We start from the raw sequence: 19,171 nt of genomic DNA, 5'->3' as shown, positions 1-19,171 counted from the left end.
GTGCACAACAGTTTTCTGATGACATTGTTAATAAGAAAGAACGACCCTTCGTCTACCCTCAGCATGCTGTGTACAAATCCTATAAAATATAATGAAAACTAGAGAAAACAGAAGAAATACTTTGTCTTTGAACTTTAATTACCTCACTTGTACTTCCTGTTCCTATTTAAACATATTAGAGATTAATTCAAATATTAGTTCTTCAGAAAGTGTTCATCAACTCTAAGTAGCGGACCATTGCCATTAATACATTTATTTTATATGTACTCTGTATATGTTTTGCAAAAGTTCTGTTGATTGATAGGCTTTTTGGGATGAGTTTTTGAATAATCATCTGCTGTATACAGTTAATTTAGTTACTGTATACAGTGCTAGGCCATAACACAGATTTCATAGTTGTGTGTTGTAAAAGGTAAAGGGATAAGAGTATGGAAGGGCAAGCCAAAGGCTTAGATTTAAAAAAAAAAAGTACACCTAAAGAACAACTGAATGCACTTTTGATCTTATACCACTGATTTTCCCCATGGCAATCAATGAGGATTTAGAAATTAATTGACTATTGTCAGTTTGGGTGTCTCCTTTCTAATTCCTCAAAGTGTAGGCAAGTACCTTATACTTCCAACTACTAAGATATTTATGGGATATTCATTTTATGGTTTAGTATTTTATCAGCTCATGTTTCTCAGGTGTTGATGCTATATATTAATTTTCTGTTTTGTTTTTCTCCTTTGTTTTTTTTTTTTTTTTCTTCTTCTTTAAATGCAGGAAATCTTTATTTCACAAATGCATTCCTGACAGAGACTTTTATAGAAGTTTTGCGTTTAAACACAACTTATCGCCGTGTTCTGCTTAAAACTACCATAGATATGCCAAGGCACATAGTAGTTGACCCAAAAAATAGATATCTGTTCTGGGCAGATTATGGACAAAATCCAAAGATTGAGCGTGCCTTTCTTGACTGCACCAACAGAACAGTTCTTGTGTCTGAGGGCATTGTCACACCTCGTGGGTTGGCCATAGATCACAGCAATGGCTACATTTATTGGGTGGATGATTCCTTAGATATGATTGCAAGAATTCAGCCTGATGGTGGTGATGTTGAAATTGTGCGTTATGGCAGTCGCTATCCAACTCCATATGGTATCACTGTCTTTGGAAATTCTATGATCTGGGTGGATCGGAACCTGAAAAAAGTCTTCCAAGCCAGCAAGGAGCCAGGCAATACTGATCAGCCAACAGTAATACGAGACAACATTAATTGGCTAAGGGATGTTACCATTTACGACAGTCATTTCCAGTCACGTTCACCCCTCGATGTCAACAACAATCCTTGTTTGGACAACAATGGAGGCTGTTCTCATCTGTGTTTTGCCCTGCCTGACATGCAGACACCCAAATGTGGTTGTGCCTTTGGAACACTAGGCAGTGATGGCAAGAGGTGTTCCATTTCAACGGATGATTACCTGATTTTTGCTCTTGAGAATGCCCTCAGAAGTATCCATCTAGATCCTGAAAATCACAGTCCTCCCTTCCGCACAGTCAATGTGTTAAGAACTGCAGTGGCCCTGGATTTTGACAGCATAAACAACCGAATATATTTTACTCAAAGTTATCCTTCAGGGACAGGAAGAATCAGTTATGTTAGTATTTACTCAGGAATTGGCTCTCCAACAGTAGTTGCATCTGGTAAGTGCACTGAAATGTGCTACAAAGTAATTGGATATTGAAAAAAAATGGACTGTAGCACCTAGCATTAGCTCAGCAAGTATTTTCATGCTAATGGTCAAGGTAGACTATTTAGTTAAGATATCTGATGAAATGCTCCTTTTGGCTCTTCTTGTCACTTTTTTCCTCTTCTGAGATTCTTGTTTCATCTTGATCACAATGAAATGGAAATATGAAACTGGTTAAATAGTATTTTATCTAGATATAAAATTATATGTAATAAATTAAAATTATGTATAGTAGATTAATATTATTGAGTGAGAGATGATTCCTGCTACTTGGAGAATAGCAACCAGAACTTAGGTCTATGTGAGGAAAAGGTCTTTGTAACTCTACTGCATACACAGGACTGCCTGCGTCCTAAATACTAGTTCTTCAGAATTTTAAATGGACAAATTTGCATCGATACCAGTGGCATTTCAAAGAGATTTTTGGCGTTGCCACATTATAATAGGCAAACAGTATTGCAATATCTCAGGGAACAGTACTGAATTTGTGTGTGTTTGCTTGCATATGTCTAAGACCTGGGGACTCCAGATGGCATAGCCTTTGACTGGATCAACAACAGAGTTTACTACAGCGACTACCTCAATCAGACTATCAGCTCAATGGCTGTGGATGGATCTAACCGCACAGTGATTGCCCGGGTTCCACGACCAAGAGCCATTGTATTAGATCCCTGCAGAGGGTATGTGTTGCACTTTGTATACTTTTTTTTGACTGCAGGTGAAACTACAATTTGGACTTTGATGAAGACTGCCAGATACTTCCTGTTGTGAGCCCTAAGTTCCAGCTGTGCATAACCATCCTAGATCTAACTCTTTAGGTTTAAGTTTCCTAAGCTGATCTCAGCCTCAGAGATTTTAATTTTCTTCTGAGATTTTTAGAATATTTATGAATGTGTAGTGCATGAGGCTTCACTTAGTGAGGGTGGGAGCCAGGTGCTGGGGGTAAATGAGAACGATGTTCAAAGTGGGTGTTTGTCAAGTAACTAACCACCTTCCATTTGCTGTGTAAGGCAGAAAAACAAAGGGTATTTGTTGAAACCAAGATTTCTTCAAAAATATCGTATCATGATAATCAGGTGGCACTGCCAAGACATTTCTCTGTTTAGAGTCTTATATGATCTTTCCCTTTTGCTGTTGTATTTCCTGAGTGCCTCAGAAGAATTCTTGTTTCAGTATCAAAACATTCTCTGAGAGGCTGGGGCCATTACTGTATTATACTGTATTTCTAATTTCATTACTAATTATACTGTATTTCAAATGAAGAAAGATAAGAAAGAGATTAATTGACTTTACTGGATTCTCATAGGAGCTAGAAAAACTTTTCTGAAGTTCACTCCCATGGACCCCAGTCATCCCTACTAGAAGATTACCTTGTCATGGGCCAAAACAGAGGAAGAAGTTCTTTTCCCCTGGTTTTACACTGCACACTTCAGGGACGGACACCAGGGTGGAAATACCCTGGAGCAGATAAGAGCTTTGTGAGCTTTAGCTGCTGAAAATGTAACCTTGTAATCATGTTATTGACAGGTATATGTACTGGACTGACTGGAGTTCAAATGCAAAGATAGAACGAGCTACACTTGGAGGAAACTTCAGAACACCTATTGTGAGCACCAATTTGATATGGCCAAATGGGCTTACCCTGGACTATGAAGAACAGCAGCTATACTGGGCTGATGCAAATCTGTATGTATTAATAACACACTTGGTGGTTTACATTTGGTTAATTTTTTAATAGATCTATTGTTTATTTTCCCTCATTTTTTAGACTGTTTTTCGGCATTTCAATTGAACTTGGTAGTTTGTATTATAGAATGTTAAGAGTTGCTTAATAGTTAATAGCAATGCAATGTCAAGTCTTGATATTGATGTGGAACTACTCTGCAATGATAAGTTTTGTTAGGCCGCAGTGTAGATTTAGTCCATTGCTTTATGGCATTTGTACCCACTGGCAGTTTGTTCATCTTACGTGCAACTCAGGACTTTTATAAGCATCTTCGCTAACAAATACAATCCCAGTGCATATTTTACATCATTCATTGCTCATGGCTAATGCCTGTCACCTGTGGAATTTGGCATGATGTTCTTGCAGTTGCCTGCCAGACAGAACTCTACCCTTCAATTTATGCCACCAGAATTTCTGCCGTCAGCAGGAAAGTTTTTAAAAATAATTTAGTTTGTATCCATTCAAATTCACCTGTGGTCTCAGAAATCACTGCAGCAATCAGACCTTTCCCCTCTGGTTTCTTCAGCACAGCAGTTCTTTTGCAGGCTTCTCCTTTGCTGTGACAGAAAAGTGATGTCTGTAATGTAATAACTATGACGTCTGTAATGTAGTAACTGTTACGTTCTGTGCCTCTATTGGATCTTCTGGGAGGAAGGGATTGTTATTTGGGTTCATCTGTGTGCAGGAATGCAGGGAACCTGTAATGGGAGCCACTATTTTAAGGGGAGTGCAGAATGTCAAATAAGACACCCTCTTCTCTTTCAAACTCTAGTTAATGGAGGTAGGGGAGCATATGCTTAAACAGCACAAAGTCGTCTTTATTCTGATTTTCACGGGGAGGGCCTTTACCCCTTCAGAGGGATAGATACCAGCATGGGGTAAGATATGAAAACCAGACACTCAAAAAGCCCAGTGCTCCTAGCTCTGAATGCACCAAGGGAACACAAGGGTGAGCTGTATAGTGTCTTCCATTTTTACTCTTGCTTATTCTCCTCTTGTTTGTGCTAGTGTCCCAAAGGTGCTACCCTCTTTCTCTAGAATAGTGTGTCTTCTTTTTTGTTCTAGACCCCTCCTGTTGCCTGTAAGTATTGTGATACTATTGGGAAGTAGATAGAACGTATGTGCTAGTTGTACAGTGTTCCTTTCCCATATCTTCACAGTTGCTGCATGCAACATAGTAAGAATCCCTCACCAGATAGCATGCTGACACTTGGGAACTGTGGCATCAAAGGGGGAAATTACCTGAGCCTGTATTGCAGGAGAGTTACATTTGAGCTTCTCTATGAAATTGCACTTCTACAAAAGAAAAGTGCCTTCCTGCACTTTTCCCACAAGTGTTCTTTCACATTAAAGCTTTTGCCTTATAAAGTGTCCATCTGTTATTTTCCTGTAGTAATTACTAACATTCTTTTCTTTTTGTTTCTTCTGCTTATATGAAATGTAGCTTTTCCCTTCCTACTAGTGATGACAAAGGAGACGAGCTGTTCAGCTTATTGAGAAATTTCTTATCTGCTCATTTTCTCTCACTGGATGTTTCCATTCTTATTCAACCCACACTGGTAGTCTAGTAGATACCTTAAATACAATTGGTAATAATTAAATTTTGTATCTAGCAGAAACTTAAACATACAGTTGCTTAGAGGTTAGATAAAATAAGTTCAAGTGATTTTGTTACTGCTAATGCTAAGTTGTTGGAGCATTTCTGTATTTCTGTGAGAACTCTTTTGGTGGCTTGAATCAAAGGGTGGAGCTTCTGCTTGGAGTCTCCAACAACAACATTTGGCCCTTCTGACTTCACAGGCAAGAAGTATTGGCCATGCAGTGATGAACAGGGAGAGAAGCTGCTAGCAGGAAGAAAATCAGCGGGTATGATGTCTTTAGCCCCACAGCTGCTGTATCCTAACCCTCCACAGAGCCATTCTGGGATTTTTATTAGCTCCCTTTCAGAAGCTTGTGCGTGAAAGACGCCACAGCCTCTTAGAGAATTGTTCTGTTCCATTGACGTTGCATAAACACCACTCCACTTCTTAGGCATTATGCCTTTATACATAAGGATACACACTGTCCTATCTCTGTCTGCTCTTTAGAGAAGAGTATTAAGAGCAGTGCATTTGAATGATGCCATACTTGATGGAGCAGAGACAACTCAAAGTGTGTTCTTTCTGTCAGTACATGGTTGGCAGCCTTGCCATGTGAACATCACAGTGTGACTGAACGGCAAGATCTTGGGAGCTGGAGGCAAGAAACAGCCTTTATCCATGCTCATTCTTGTTCTACTGTCTTCAGCTTGTTGACAGTACCTCATCTCATTTTCAGCATTTAGTTATATCTTGATGTTTTTCTGTCAAGCTCTTCCTCTTCCTTTGAATAACCCCAGCTATTACTTGTTAATTCTTCTCTTGTTATTCTCATTGCAAATAACTTTTGAACATCCTCCATTTTGTCTTCTCTCATGCTTTATTCTTGTATGGTCTGCCTGTCTCAGACAGGAGTCTGTGTGGTAAAGGGAACCTCTAACATTTATCATTGTTTTATAAACAATGCTTAGAAATAATGTCCTTGCATGAATAGTGCCTATTGAGTCTCCTGCTATCAGCATGTCTTCTCCTGCTTCCCCACTGACCTTTGCTGAAGTGGTCATTAAGGGTGGGAATGGCTGAAGGGGAGAAGCAGTGACAGAGTGGTTGTGGGTCAGTAGTGCTGCGAGTAAAGAATGGTTCACATACAGCAGAACCTGTCTATCAGAGAACTTGGAGCTGAACCCTGATTTTCTGGGGTTCCTTGAAGTCTTGTTTGTTGGAATTTTGTTTATCATGGCAAACACTGTTCCTAAGGTAGAATCAAAACTGGAAGATCAACTAGGAAGAAATGTTGATCATACACTATATATTTGTGGCTATTAGATGTTATATGTGGTGGTTATTATATATTAGAACTGTTTTTGCCTCCTGTATTCTTATGTGAGAAATAGCAGAAAATGCATGTTCATAGTCTTGTGAATTTGCTTGTATTTCCTGATTGTGTAAATTTGGATCTGCAGAATATAAAACTGAAATGAAAACATGTCCCAGTTCATGGGACTGTTGGTTTTCTCCCGGTCCAAGAAGTCATAAACACCATACCCATTCCAAAAGTGTATTCTCTCATGAAGGTTTGCATTCATTTTAGCTCTCAGTCACATAGTTGTTTAAACACTTCAATCTTCAGCCCAATTACTTCCAGTACGTTACTGTGTCAGTAATACAGAGCTGCTATTCTGCATCACTATTGAAGCTATAGATTGGAAAATTTGAGATTTTTAACTCGTAACAGCACCCTACATATTGGTGCACCTTACTGAAATGGTGGATACTAGTTGCTGGACTAACTAGGGCATAGCTTTATACATAAGTTAAAGACTTCTTTCTTTTAAGATGTAATAATTTCTTTGTTATTTTAGGCAGAAGATTGAGCGATGCACTCTCACTGGTACAAATCGTGAGGTAATTGTTAGCACTGCTTTGCATCCATTTGCGATGACATTGTTTGATCAACACATATATTGGACAGACTGGAACACGCGAAGCATTTACCGAGCTAATAAATATGATGGTTCAGATCAGATTGTAATGATCATGAATCTTCCACAAAGACCAATGGATATTCATGTCTGGGCAAAAAGTAAGCAGCAGCAGTGTACCAATCCTTGCAACCAGTTCAATGGTGGCTGCAGTCACATCTGTGCACCAGGTAAGCTGTTATACTTGATGACTGTAAGCTATTAGTGTTTGTATTAGAGTTCACAGTATAACAATTTTAGTCACAGAGGACAGCTGATATATTTCTTAGTGTTTCTAAATGTTTAATATTTATTTTATTTATAAATGCAATCAAGATGATTGCCATTCAAGGTCATGGTATTTTGCTAACACACCTCAGGGTTGTGTCAGAATCCTCACAACTAAAAATTACAATAAAATTTAATATAATAAATATAATAAAATTTAATAAAATTTAATTTAATAAAAATTAGTTTCTCTAATTTAAACCAGAACATTGTTTTCTGAGGTTTTAACTTTTTTTTTCCTCTGGGATGAGACATGAGGTGACCTCTGCAGCATATGGTTACCTTAGGAATACATACTGATACGCTGTATACTGTACAGATGTTTCCTACCACATATTTAAAAAAATCTTTATGGTCACTATTTCTTTATCACATGATATTATGAAATCTTTCCTTAGTGATTAATTTCCAAGATAAATGTTTCTACTACCTCATTTTAAATGTTGGACAATTACTAAGAAGACAGCACAAATTGATTTCTATCTACACTGTGGAGCAGGTGTCCTTTTTGAGTCATGGACCCCAGAAACATACTCTGTATCATCAGCTGCATGTTGGGGTGAGACCTGAGTGACATATGTATCCCATCTTGTATCTCTCCTTGTGGATGTGTAAGGAGAGAGTCGAAGTGCTCCAACAGGTCACCAGTCCAGGTGGCCAGGAAACCAGAATGGCAGTATACCCCAAAGAGCATACCTGTTACAGAGCTGTTTTGTATATTGTGGATTTTTGGAAGTTACAATCCTTGACTTTGAAAAACTCATTCAGTGCCTGCTTTCATCTGTAGCATCTTAAATACCTTTAAAAATATGTTTTGCCTGAAAACAACTCAAACTTCTCATTGATTTTGAGAAGAGCAGTTAGTCTAGCGCAAGGAGTTTTGAAAACCCTGTTTTGAAAACCCTGGTTTGATTTCAAGGTATAGAGCCTCAGCTGGTGTAGCTCTGATAGTTGAAAGCATCAGATGCCATCTTGCTGCCACCCAAAAACTATTTGGACAACAAGCAAATATTAAGATAGTCTAAGTTCTGATCTCATTTCCTCTAGGCAACTGTGAAATAAATTTTGTGGGTTTTGATGGGTTTGCATATGCTCAACTGAGATAAAAATCTGGCTAAGTCACCACACTTCTATCTAAGTAGATAGATCTTACAGGACTTGTGAGAACTTCATTGCCTTTTCCAGTGTTACAGCTGTGAACAGTTTCATAGAACCCTATCTAAAACATCAGTGTTAAATTTGTTTCATTTTTTGTCTCCTTTTTTTTTTTTTTTTTAACTGTCAAACATAAATTTAGGTCCAGCTGGTGCAGAATGTCAGTGTCCTTCTGAAGGTCATTGGTATTTAGCCAATAATAACAAGCACTGTATTGTGGATAACGGTACCAGGTGTGATACTGGTTTCTTCACATGCCTTAATGGGCAATGTATCTCCGAGAGATGGAAATGCGACAATGACAATGATTGTGGTGATGGCAGTGATGAGTTGGAAAGTGTGTGTGGTAAGCATTTAAAATAACTGCATGAGAAAGTGATGCATGCTCTGTCTTGCCTGTACTGTATTCTCTATCACTTTTATGGCTCTGTGATCATGGATCTTATGGCTGTAGTTTGGAAACGATCTCTTGCTTGTTCACAGACTTGAGGTCTGAATGGCTACTGGTTTGCTCTAGAATCCAAAGCCACTATAGTATTGTATTTTTAATATGTATAGCCAATTTCTATTTTGTTTAATTCAAATATGTATTTTACTTTTCATGCAGTCCGTTTTGCAGCTGTGTTTGCCCTGGCAGGTAAAAATATTGTGATTTTACTTGTTACTTGGTCAGAGAACTTAGATTACATTTTATCCTTATATATTCTTTTTTTTAAAAAAAAAAATTTTTATTTATTTCCTGCAGCTTTCCATACTTGTCAGCCAACAGCTTTTACCTGTGGTAATGGGCGATGTGTTCCCTATCATTACCGCTGTGATCACTACAATGACTGTAGAGATAACAGTGATGAGGTTGGCTGCTTGTTCCGAACTTGTGACTCCCACACAGAATTTACTTGCAATAATGGAAGGTGTATATCTCTTCAGTACGTCTGCAATGGAGTAAACAACTGTTACGATAACGGCACATCAGATGAGAGAAATTGCCGTAAGTTTATCCTAATTACATAGTGCGTCTTTGAGTCTGACTCTTTAGACCGAAGAAGCAAATCTGTTTGTGTGTGAAGAATTATGACAAAATCAGCAAAAAGGATGAAAGATTTCTTTATTTATGTTACAGATTCTGCTTTGTGTTATTTGAAACAAATAGAATTGTTAAGAGATTCTTGAGTACTCTAAGATACTACAGAGTAACTATTGCTTTAAATAGTCTGCCTTGATGCAACAAATGCTCATGCAGTGCTTAATGTTAGGTCTTGTGAGTAATCCCATGGACTTCAAAAAGATTATTTCAGATTAATTGGATGCAGGGCTTATATTTTTGCAGGATTAGCCTGGAGTTTGACAGTGGGTTCTTACTTTGTGTCATGCTATGTTAATTATACTAGATTTAATCATCAGGAGTGTATATTGTGACTCTTACACAGACACAGTTTATATTTATTCTGTTTAAAATTATATGCCTTATAGCTCTCAAAAAGTTATCAGTTATGTTTGTTTTCCTTAAGATGTAAACTGTGATTAGTTCAATATTGACTACTATTGCAGTTAATCAAACTAAACATGTCTTTGCACTAAGATTACATTCTTCAGTGGAGAATTTATATCTGGAGTTAGAGAAATTGATGAAAATGTGTTTAGAGAATTTTTTTACATTTTTGTGTGCACACTGATTTTTTTTTTTTTTTTAAACATTATTTGTGACAATTTTTTTATTCTCAGTGAAATCTGAATATTTGAAATTTCTGGTCTATTAGTAATTTGTAGTTGGTCTGATGATTCGTACAGCACCAGCTGGTTGCAAATGCAGGCATTACAGTGTGAATACATGTCAATTTACATTCCCTTACCCTGAAGTATTGGCATGTGTTTCTTTGATCATACTTTTGTCAGGATTTTTGTCAATAAAAGCAATTGTCTATTGTTTCCATATAGCATAAGCAGTATGAGTGCACTTTAGCAAGCGAGCGACATGGGACTCTTTAACAGTATTATGTGTCTTTCAATGAGATACAGCATAATGGTATTTTAAAAAGTTCTAAAGAACTTTTGCTTTTGTTTTTCCTCCCTCCTTAAAGCGGAGCGCACTTGCCAGTCTGGTTTTACAAAATGTCAAAGCACAAATATTTGCATTCCTCGAACATATTTGTGTGATGGTGATAATGACTGTGGAGATATGAGTGATGAGAGCCCTACTCACTGTGGTAAGTTAATAGGGCCTCAGTTACTTTTCTTGTACTTCAGTAATTTATTCCACTGCTCTTTACCTTTGACATAACTCCAACTGTTCTCAAAACATCTACTCTTGTAATACTGAAAGAGTTATAAGGTATATGCATTGTATTATTAGCTCCTAATTACCTAAATCATGCTTTTAGCTAATAAAAAAGATCATAATTTTTTGCAGCATTTTTATACAGCATTTGAGGGATCATTCCTTTTGCTTATTCTGCTCTGTATCCTTTATGGTTTTCCAAGGTAATTGGTACTAAAGTATTATAGCAAGTTGGCTTTTTCTGGAACTTTAACATTAAAATATTTTTCCTTCTGATCAAATGAAATTGTGTACAGTCTCAAATGTAATTTCTTTTAGCTCTTTCATGTAGTTATGTATGCCTTAGCATATGATTTGTTGTTCATTGTAGCTTCCAGTTAGTGTATAAAAGTGTCTAGTTTTCAGTCAGCCTTAATTGCAAACCAGCCTATTTTCGCTAGTACAGACATTTGTATTACGTAGTAGTTAGGTAGTACTTTTCCCATATAAAATGTTTTGGATCAGTTCATTATTTTCAGATAATGATTTATTTTTAGTATTGCCTGAGTGGATTATTTTTGCTTTCACTAGTTTTCCTAAAGGTACCTGCCTTGAATTAACTATGCCACAATTTTTCTAAAATACGAGTTCAATTTTTCTAGCCGAAATGTGGCCACTTTTATCTATGGACCCACACATGTCAAAAATGTGTGGCTGTATATACAGACATAGTGAGTCTTGTGTTGCTCATGAAAGGTGTGCTTTGTCCCTTCTACTGTTTATGTCCCAGCAGCACTGCTGAATTACTTAAATTGAGAAGTGGTGAAGGGCAAGAAAGAGGGAGAGAAGGGCCTTCCTTCATCTCCCATTCTCCTTAAGACATTAATGAGCAATGTGTTAATTGCCTTTGATTTCCATCATTAAAGGCCCATAGAAGAGGAAGTTAGAAGGCCAGACTGGATCCTTTTTGGTATCTTGAAATCATCAGAGGGTATAGTAAAGTATCAGTAACTACTGAAGAAATTATTAAACCCACTATACATGCCAGGATCAAGGGGCTCAGCCAAAGTGCAGAAGAAATATTTGCAGCGTGCTTACCTGGAACTATTCAGTGTTACAGTTTGTTCTTCACTGCCATTAAGAAAAGATTCCTACCTGCAAGTGAAGAAAAATTGGTGGGAGAACAAGGAAAGCATTATCTACCATGAGATATTACTTCCTTACTGCACCTTTTGATTCCTTGTAAAGCATGGAGTCTGCTAGTGCCTGGTTTGGGCACTGGAGAAATGAGTATATTGGACTGCGGTCATTTTCTTGTGCACAAATCTCAAGTATAAACATAGAACATCTTTACAGTTGCTGCATGCAATCCTATTTCCAGGGCAAGTTCTGTCTACTTATTAGCTGATACGTATACCCAAGGAGAGAATTAAGCCCATTTTTTGCATACAAATCAAGCTAGTTTGTACAATGAACTCTTTGCAGATAGGCTGTAAAAAGAAAGCCTTCCTAGCATAATTTTTTCTCTTTCTTTTTTGGGGTCTGTAATATTTTTGCATAACATGGACTCAAAAGCAACTTAAAACAAGTTGGAAAGGTAACAGAAAGAAAGAAGTCATACATAGGTTTTTTCTTCCAGTCTCACTGACTTGCACAAATAGTGAGTTTCGTTGTACATCGGGACGTTGTATTCCTGCTCATTGGTACTGTGATCAAGGAATAGACTGTGCTGATGGCTCTGATGAACCTGCCTCTTGTGGTAAGTTTACACTCAGAAGATACAACATGATGGGTTATGGGAAATAAGTAGTTTCTCTTGTAGGCAGCAGCTTGAATCCAGACTAGGTGGAAGATAAGTATCTTCTGAGGTTTATTCACTGACTCTAAATAATCTGAGTCATTGAGTAATTCAAGTCTTAAATACTTAAAGCAGTGTATGGAATATGAAGGCTTTTAGTTGCCACAATTATTGCTCTTAATGTGATTACTCTTAATGTATAACCTCCTGTCTCTTTATAAGACTGTGATGGTGGTAAATCAAGTGAGGAGAAGTAGCAAGTATTTTGATATTGTTTTGGATGTAAAAGCAGATGTCATGCTGTACAGAAAGTGTGTGTGCAATATTGCATTTGGGGAAAAAAGGAATGTAGGATGCAGAGGAACACTGTTGACACAGTATGAGGTAGAGTATCATAGTATCACAATAAGCAAATCGTGTAGGTACAGTAGAAGGTGATGGTAATAAGCAGCAGAGTGGGGAAGAACATGAAAAGAAGTAATCTCCAGGGAGGAGGAGGAAGGGCTAACTGAAGTCACTGAGAATTGATATTACAACATAGTCATTATTCTCACTGTAAAAGTTGGCATAACACAAGGCAGAACAGATTCTTCTGTGATTTAAGTAGGGCTGATAGCTCACTTTGCACATTGCTGGAGTTGCACCTTTAGCTTAAGAAAACGTCTTGCAGCTTATACCTTAACTGTCTTACAGTTAAGCTTCTATTTTACATTTCACTATCACAAGATTCTTCCTAAAATACCCTTCTTAGTAGATTTTCATGGCAGTGCAGGTTAGTTTAACAAGCAGGGTGACTGTGTTAATTTTTAAGTGCCCCAAGTGCGGACTTGTTCGAGTGACCAGTTCAGATGTGATGATGGCAGATGCATCCCAGCAACATGGATCTGTGATGGTGATAATGACTGTGGAGATATGAGTGATGAGGATCAAAGACATAATTGTGGTAGGTCTTTAATGCAAATAGATACTGCACTTTCTTTGTTTCTCCTGCAGGCATTTTTTAGAAAACAACCACCCCACCCCCAAACTCTGCCAATTTTTCTATCCATAAAGGTGCACATTAAGCATGAGGTACACTCTTCCTATACCTTCATTTTCATTGTATTTAATTAAAATTGAATATCTTACTGGTAAAAAAAAAAAAAAAAAATTTGTTCTAATTTTGTGGTTACTCTTCTTTGAATTGTTGAGTTCAAATGGAGATATAATTAACCTGGGTTGTTTGTACAGTCTGGGCAGTAATAGCAGCTTCAGTGGAGATACTCCCTGATCGTCACGCACTACATCTAGTGCATATTAATAACCACATAGTTTTGGCATAATGTCTTTAAAAATCAGTGAGCAAAATAAGTGTGGCTGTTTAGAGGGTGAACAAAGGGAAGAAGGTTCACTAAGCCTGGTCGCGCTTCTTGATTGTTTTAACAGCAGTTGGATACGCTTGCAGTCCTTGCACGTGCAGCAGAGCATGGCTCTGTTGTGGATTATGGGTGGATATCCAGGCTGTGTGTGTGTGTGTGTGTGTGGCAGGGGAGGGGGTTACATGCACAGAGTATAACTTGGCATGTCAGTGAACATGCTTTTCTTTCAGCAAACCGCAACTGCACAGCAGCAGAGTTCACATGCATCAACAATCGACCCCCACTCAGGAGGTGCATTCCTCGGGCATGGGTCTGTGATGGTGATGCTGACTGCAGTGATGCATTTGATGAACACCAGAACTGCACACGAAGGTCTTGCACAGAAAATGAGTTTACTTGTAATAATGGCTTGTGCATCCGAAACACATACAGGTTTGTAGCTACCTGAGCCACTGAGGAAATTCTCAAAATTTGCTTAAAGTGAAGGAGCTAATTCAACCTTTTTTTCACACTATTTAGTTGTTAAGTAGATCTGCATATTGTAATTGAACTATTTATCTGCTCTGCATTCATGCATTAGTTTTAACTTGAAAATGCTCTGGAATTTTCTATGTTAATATCCCCAGTGCTCACCAGTAATGTTTAATCCTTTTTATTGTACCTAGTAACCTCTGCTGGGGTGATTCTGTTCAGCTTGTAATGCATATGGGGAATACAAGCAGGACTGACAGGATCAGACTCTATATAATATGACCCTGATTTCTGAAAGTCTCTTCCATTGGTGCCAATAATATCTGACCTTTGGAAATCAGGAGAGTATATCTATGACTCTCCCCTAGAGATAGTGACTGCCTTCTTATATTTGACAAGTGTTCATTCTTCTTCAGATGTGACAGGCGGAATGACTGTGGTGACAGCAGTGATGAAAGGGGATGCATCTATGAACCGTGTCAACAGCACCAGTTTACTTGTCAGAATGGGCGCTGCATTTCCAAGGCTTACATCTGTGATGGGGATAATGACTGTGGTGATGAATCTGATGAGCTGGAACATCTCTGTAGCACACCAGAAGCAACCTGCTCTCCCCATCATTTTAAATGTGACAATGGAAACTGCATCGAAATGGTTAAAGTCTGCAATCAGCTAGATGATTGCTTAGATAATAGTGATGAAAAAGGATGTGGTATGTGTAGATTTATTTGTACTGTCTTATTGACTTTAAAACGCTTGGGCAGCTTTAAAAAAAAAAAAGAACTCTTAAGACAATTGCTAAATTACAATCATATCTATTCCACGGTTGTCTCTCAGGATTATAAGAAATGTATAGATCTAATTTTTTGGTTTAATTAACTCATACTTATTATATACTGTTTTAACAAACCGTGAAAATTAGCTAATGAAATTAGCTAACTATATTTAGTTTATACATTGTTACGTATTGCGCTTACATTTCCAAAATACACCATTTGTAACTGTATATTTTGCACTCAGTGTATTTGGTGACAGACCTCAAAGGTGCTAGAATTATTTTATATTAGATTAGAGTCTTTTCCTTGCTCCTTTATTACAGCAGCCCAGATTCATATTCAGCGTTTTCAGGGGGCAGCAAGGAGAGAGAGACAGCGAGAGTACATTGGAAAGTGACTGCACTATTTTCTCTGCTAGACCGTTCCTTGAATAGGACTCCTTTCCTTCCCCAGGTATAAATGAATGCAGTGACCCTTCAATCAGTGGATGTGATCATGACTGTACAGACACACAGACAAGTTTCTACTGTTCTTGTCATCCCGGATACAAACTTATGTCTGATAAACGGACTTGTGATGATATTGATGAGTGCAATGAAACTCCTTCAGTATGTAGCCAGATTTGTGAGAACACAGCTGGCTCCTACATCTGTAAGTGTGCCCCAGGCTATATCCGGGAGCCTGACGGAAAAAGTTGCCGGCAAAATAGTAATATCTCCCCATACCTTATTTTTAGCAACCGTTACTATCTGAGAAATCTCACAGCAGATGGCCAGTCTTACTCTCTCATTTTGCAAGGACTGAGAAATGTGGTGGCACTGGACTTTGACAGGGTGGAAAAGAGGTTGTACTGGATTGATGTGGGGAGGAAGGTCATTGAACGAATGTTCCTAAATGGAACAAATAAGGAGGCAGTGATAAGTGATGATGTGCCCAACGGGGAAGGTATCGCTGTTGACTGGGTTGGCAGGTAAGAAAATATATTTTCTGTCTTTCTGGGCTACTAAGGAGATTATGTGTGAGGGAGTTTATCTTAAAGTTTTTCTCCCACTTCATATGAAATTCCCAATGAGTGCTGAAATCGTTTTGGATTGTGCATGCAGTCTTATACAACTGCTCTGGAATTGTTTATTAGCATCTAATACATTACATAACACTTTTCTTTAATTGCTCTCATATCTAGTATACTGAGGTTATATCAGAGTTGCACTCTCATCAATAATAAAGTAGTGTGTATGACCCTTGGGAAAAACTTGTTAGGAAACCATTAATGAACAGACTAGGCAAGCAGGCAGGTGGGATGTTATATGTGGCTGTGGGGTACGGATTCTGAGCTTACGCTCTTTATTCCTTTGCTAGCAATTGTTGGGGTTGGGATGCAGGCTTCACTCTACGCATAAACAATATGTTGCAACAGGTAACTAGATTCCAGTGAAGTAAGTAGTAATAAACATTAATGAAATTTAGCTCCCGTACCAATGCGAAGACCATGTTTCTTTTGCTCTTGAAAACTGGACCTTTAACTGACACTCAAACAACATGATCCACATCATTTGCTGTAAGGAGGGCAGTGTAAGGGTGAGGTAATTGAAAGCACTTTGCATTATGGTCATTTTTTAATTGCCTGATGTGTGTCAAAAAGTAGTCTGATTTACTCCCACAGAAAATCTGTCCTTATGTGGTACCCTCTCTGACAGTGTTCTTGGCTGTGTTTCATCAGGTTTTGCTTTGAGTACAGTACTATCAGTATGAAAAGTTTGAATAACATGGATCAGACTGCAAAATAATGACAATGGTTCAAAAAGTCACATTTGGAACTTATATGAGAGTGTTTGTATGAATATGTCAACATAATAGTTTTTATTTTTAAACTACTTTGTCTCTAAACCCAACGATAATTAATGTTGCCAGCAGTCCCAAATGCTTTATGATTCATGGAGAGGCAAGGAAGGAAAAGCCTAATTTTAGCTGAAGTGGTCCTAGTGCTCCATTACTAATATAGTTGCTGAATGATTTCAGCTAGCATTAGTTATGTCTTCAGTCAGTTTTTGTTCAGGTGTTTCAGAAAGGCTGAAGGATGATACAATGGTAGGGGAGGTTTTCTGCTCACTTTCAGTACAGGGAGAGGACTGGAGGATGCCATGAGGTGCGGGTTGGGGAAGACTACCTTCTCCTCCCTGGTGGGAATGGTACAGCTCAGGGTGGTGTAGAGAGAGACTTTATCTGTCAGGCTATTTCTGGAATGACCCTGGGGATGCTGGAGCTGACCAGCTGTGCAGACAATTTCAAAATACCCTGCTGTAGTTCTAATTAAATTAAATGCTTTGTTTTGTTGCAGGCTTTTTAAAAATCATCACTTCAGCTTGCATGATTTCTTTGATTACAGCTGTGTATAATTCCTAGGCAGTAATAGAAGTGTTAGAAAATTCTAGGTGAAGTTTAAATTTGGCCATCAAACTGCTTAGGAATTTTCAAAGGAGAACCTGGCAACTGTTCTACCTGCTTGATGAGAGCAGAGGTAGCAGCATGGAACAGATGGCGATTCTCTCCAATACTTTACAGCCCTGGTCACAGTCCATTGCACTGCATGTGTGTTTTCCTACTCCTCTTTGCTGGTCATTGTTGGTAGGAGAAGAAGGGAAGACAAGGTGGGGTTAGGAATTTACAGGCAAATGGCATATTATTACTCAACTGGGCAACTTTGAATTTGGCCAAGTTTGAATTTGGCACCAATGACTGTGGATGCAGGAACAGCAGGAGTGAAAAGGGCAGTCTGGAGCATGATGTAGAAGAGATGTCAGTACAGTATGTGTATTCTTCCTTTGCAGTGGATATACTGCTTCTAGGAGAAAAAACACTGTGAAATTTAAGATGCTGTGAAGCAAATTAAACCAAAAAAAGTAAATAAGAGTAAATAAATTAACTCTAAAACATTTCAGAAAATTGTACTGGGTGGATGCCTACAAAGATTGTCTCTATGTCTCTGAACTTGATGGAAGATTCCGGAAAAAACTGGTGGATCGGTGTGTGGATGCCAACAACACTTTCTGCTTTCAGTACCCCAGAGCAATTGTTGTTCATCCAAAATATGGGTATGACATTTCAAGAGTGCTTTTCCTTTCTTTTGCAAATAGTCTTGCACTGTCTCTGAAAATCTGAAATAAATTTTGGCTGCCTGCACTTAGATTTGCATGGCATTAGTTGCAGCTTAGGAAAAATAGTAGCTTGCCTTTTGTAGATATATATATATGCAGGGCCGTCAGATATCATTGAAAGTGGAATTTGGTTCCCCATGGACAAGGAAGTTTTGATTGCAAGGCTAAAAAGGTTGATAGAAGTGTGTGTGGTTTGATAGACAGTGGGGCTGCCAGTTGCATTCTTTAAAGACAGTTGTGATCACACAATTTTCTGCTGTAGCAATTAAAGTAACAAATATATTAACCTTTTTCTTATCTTCCTCAATCTCTGCCTTAGTTCTGTTGCAGGAAATACTATATTTGAGGTGTAGCTTCTAATATTTACTTCAGCATATTTTTACTACGATCCTAACTATAAGTATTTATTTGAACAGACAGATTTACTGGACGGACTGGGCAGATCGAGCCTATATTGGGCGAGCAGGCATGGATGGCAAGGAGAAGACGGTGATAATCTCTACTAAGTTAGAGTGGCCCAATGGACTCACCATAGATTACACCAATGACAAGCTCTACTGGGCAGATGCCCATCTAAATTACATTGAGTACGTATGCAGAAGAGAATAAAAAACTGAATAATTGCGCATGTCAGATTGCAGTGGTAGCATTCATAGATGCTGTAAGCATCGTATGTATTTCTACCCACTTATTCTATAGGAAACCAGAGCTAGAAAGTCTGGAGTAGTAGGCAATACGAATCGCTAGATGACACAGTAGCCTAGTTCCTGTATTTGCATCCTAGGTCCCACTGGAAGTGGTCCAAAAATTATAGTGAAAAGATCCACAGTCTGTGTTCAAATATGCATCTTCTCTAGATGTACCTGAACCTGAACCAAAGCAAAGCTGAGTGTAAAATCACTATTTTTTCTGATTCTCT

General features: G+C 38.2%; 1 protein-coding gene across 1 annotated transcript in view; it reads left to right on the top strand.

Annotated features, from left to right (window-relative positions):
• LRP2 (LDL receptor related protein 2) overlaps positions 1 to 19,171 on the top strand; it is a 132,620-nt gene that overhangs the window by 77,970 nt on the left and 35,479 nt on the right. The window contains exons 39-52 of the mRNA XM_075710087.1: positions 766 to 1,686; positions 2,248 to 2,413; positions 3,261 to 3,419; positions 6,899 to 7,188; positions 8,583 to 8,786; positions 9,186 to 9,428; positions 10,519 to 10,644; positions 12,334 to 12,453; positions 13,304 to 13,435; positions 14,081 to 14,282; positions 14,738 to 15,033; positions 15,551 to 16,067; positions 18,037 to 18,189; positions 18,669 to 18,839. Of these exons, the coding sequence (XP_075566202.1) occupies positions 766 to 1,686; positions 2,248 to 2,413; positions 3,261 to 3,419; positions 6,899 to 7,188; positions 8,583 to 8,786; positions 9,186 to 9,428; positions 10,519 to 10,644; positions 12,334 to 12,453; positions 13,304 to 13,435; positions 14,081 to 14,282; positions 14,738 to 15,033; positions 15,551 to 16,067; positions 18,037 to 18,189; positions 18,669 to 18,839 (3,700 nt within the window). The remainder of the gene's footprint in view (positions 1 to 765; positions 1,687 to 2,247; positions 2,414 to 3,260; positions 3,420 to 6,898; positions 7,189 to 8,582; positions 8,787 to 9,185; positions 9,429 to 10,518; positions 10,645 to 12,333; positions 12,454 to 13,303; positions 13,436 to 14,080; positions 14,283 to 14,737; positions 15,034 to 15,550; positions 16,068 to 18,036; positions 18,190 to 18,668; positions 18,840 to 19,171) is intronic.

This window comes from Pelecanus crispus, chromosome 5, assembly GCF_030463565.1.
Source record: "Pelecanus crispus isolate bPelCri1 chromosome 5, bPelCri1.pri, whole genome shotgun sequence".
Lineage (NCBI taxonomy): Eukaryota > Metazoa > Chordata > Aves > Pelecaniformes > Pelecanidae > Pelecanus > Pelecanus crispus.
This window is presented reverse-complemented; position numbering and strand designations above follow the sequence as displayed.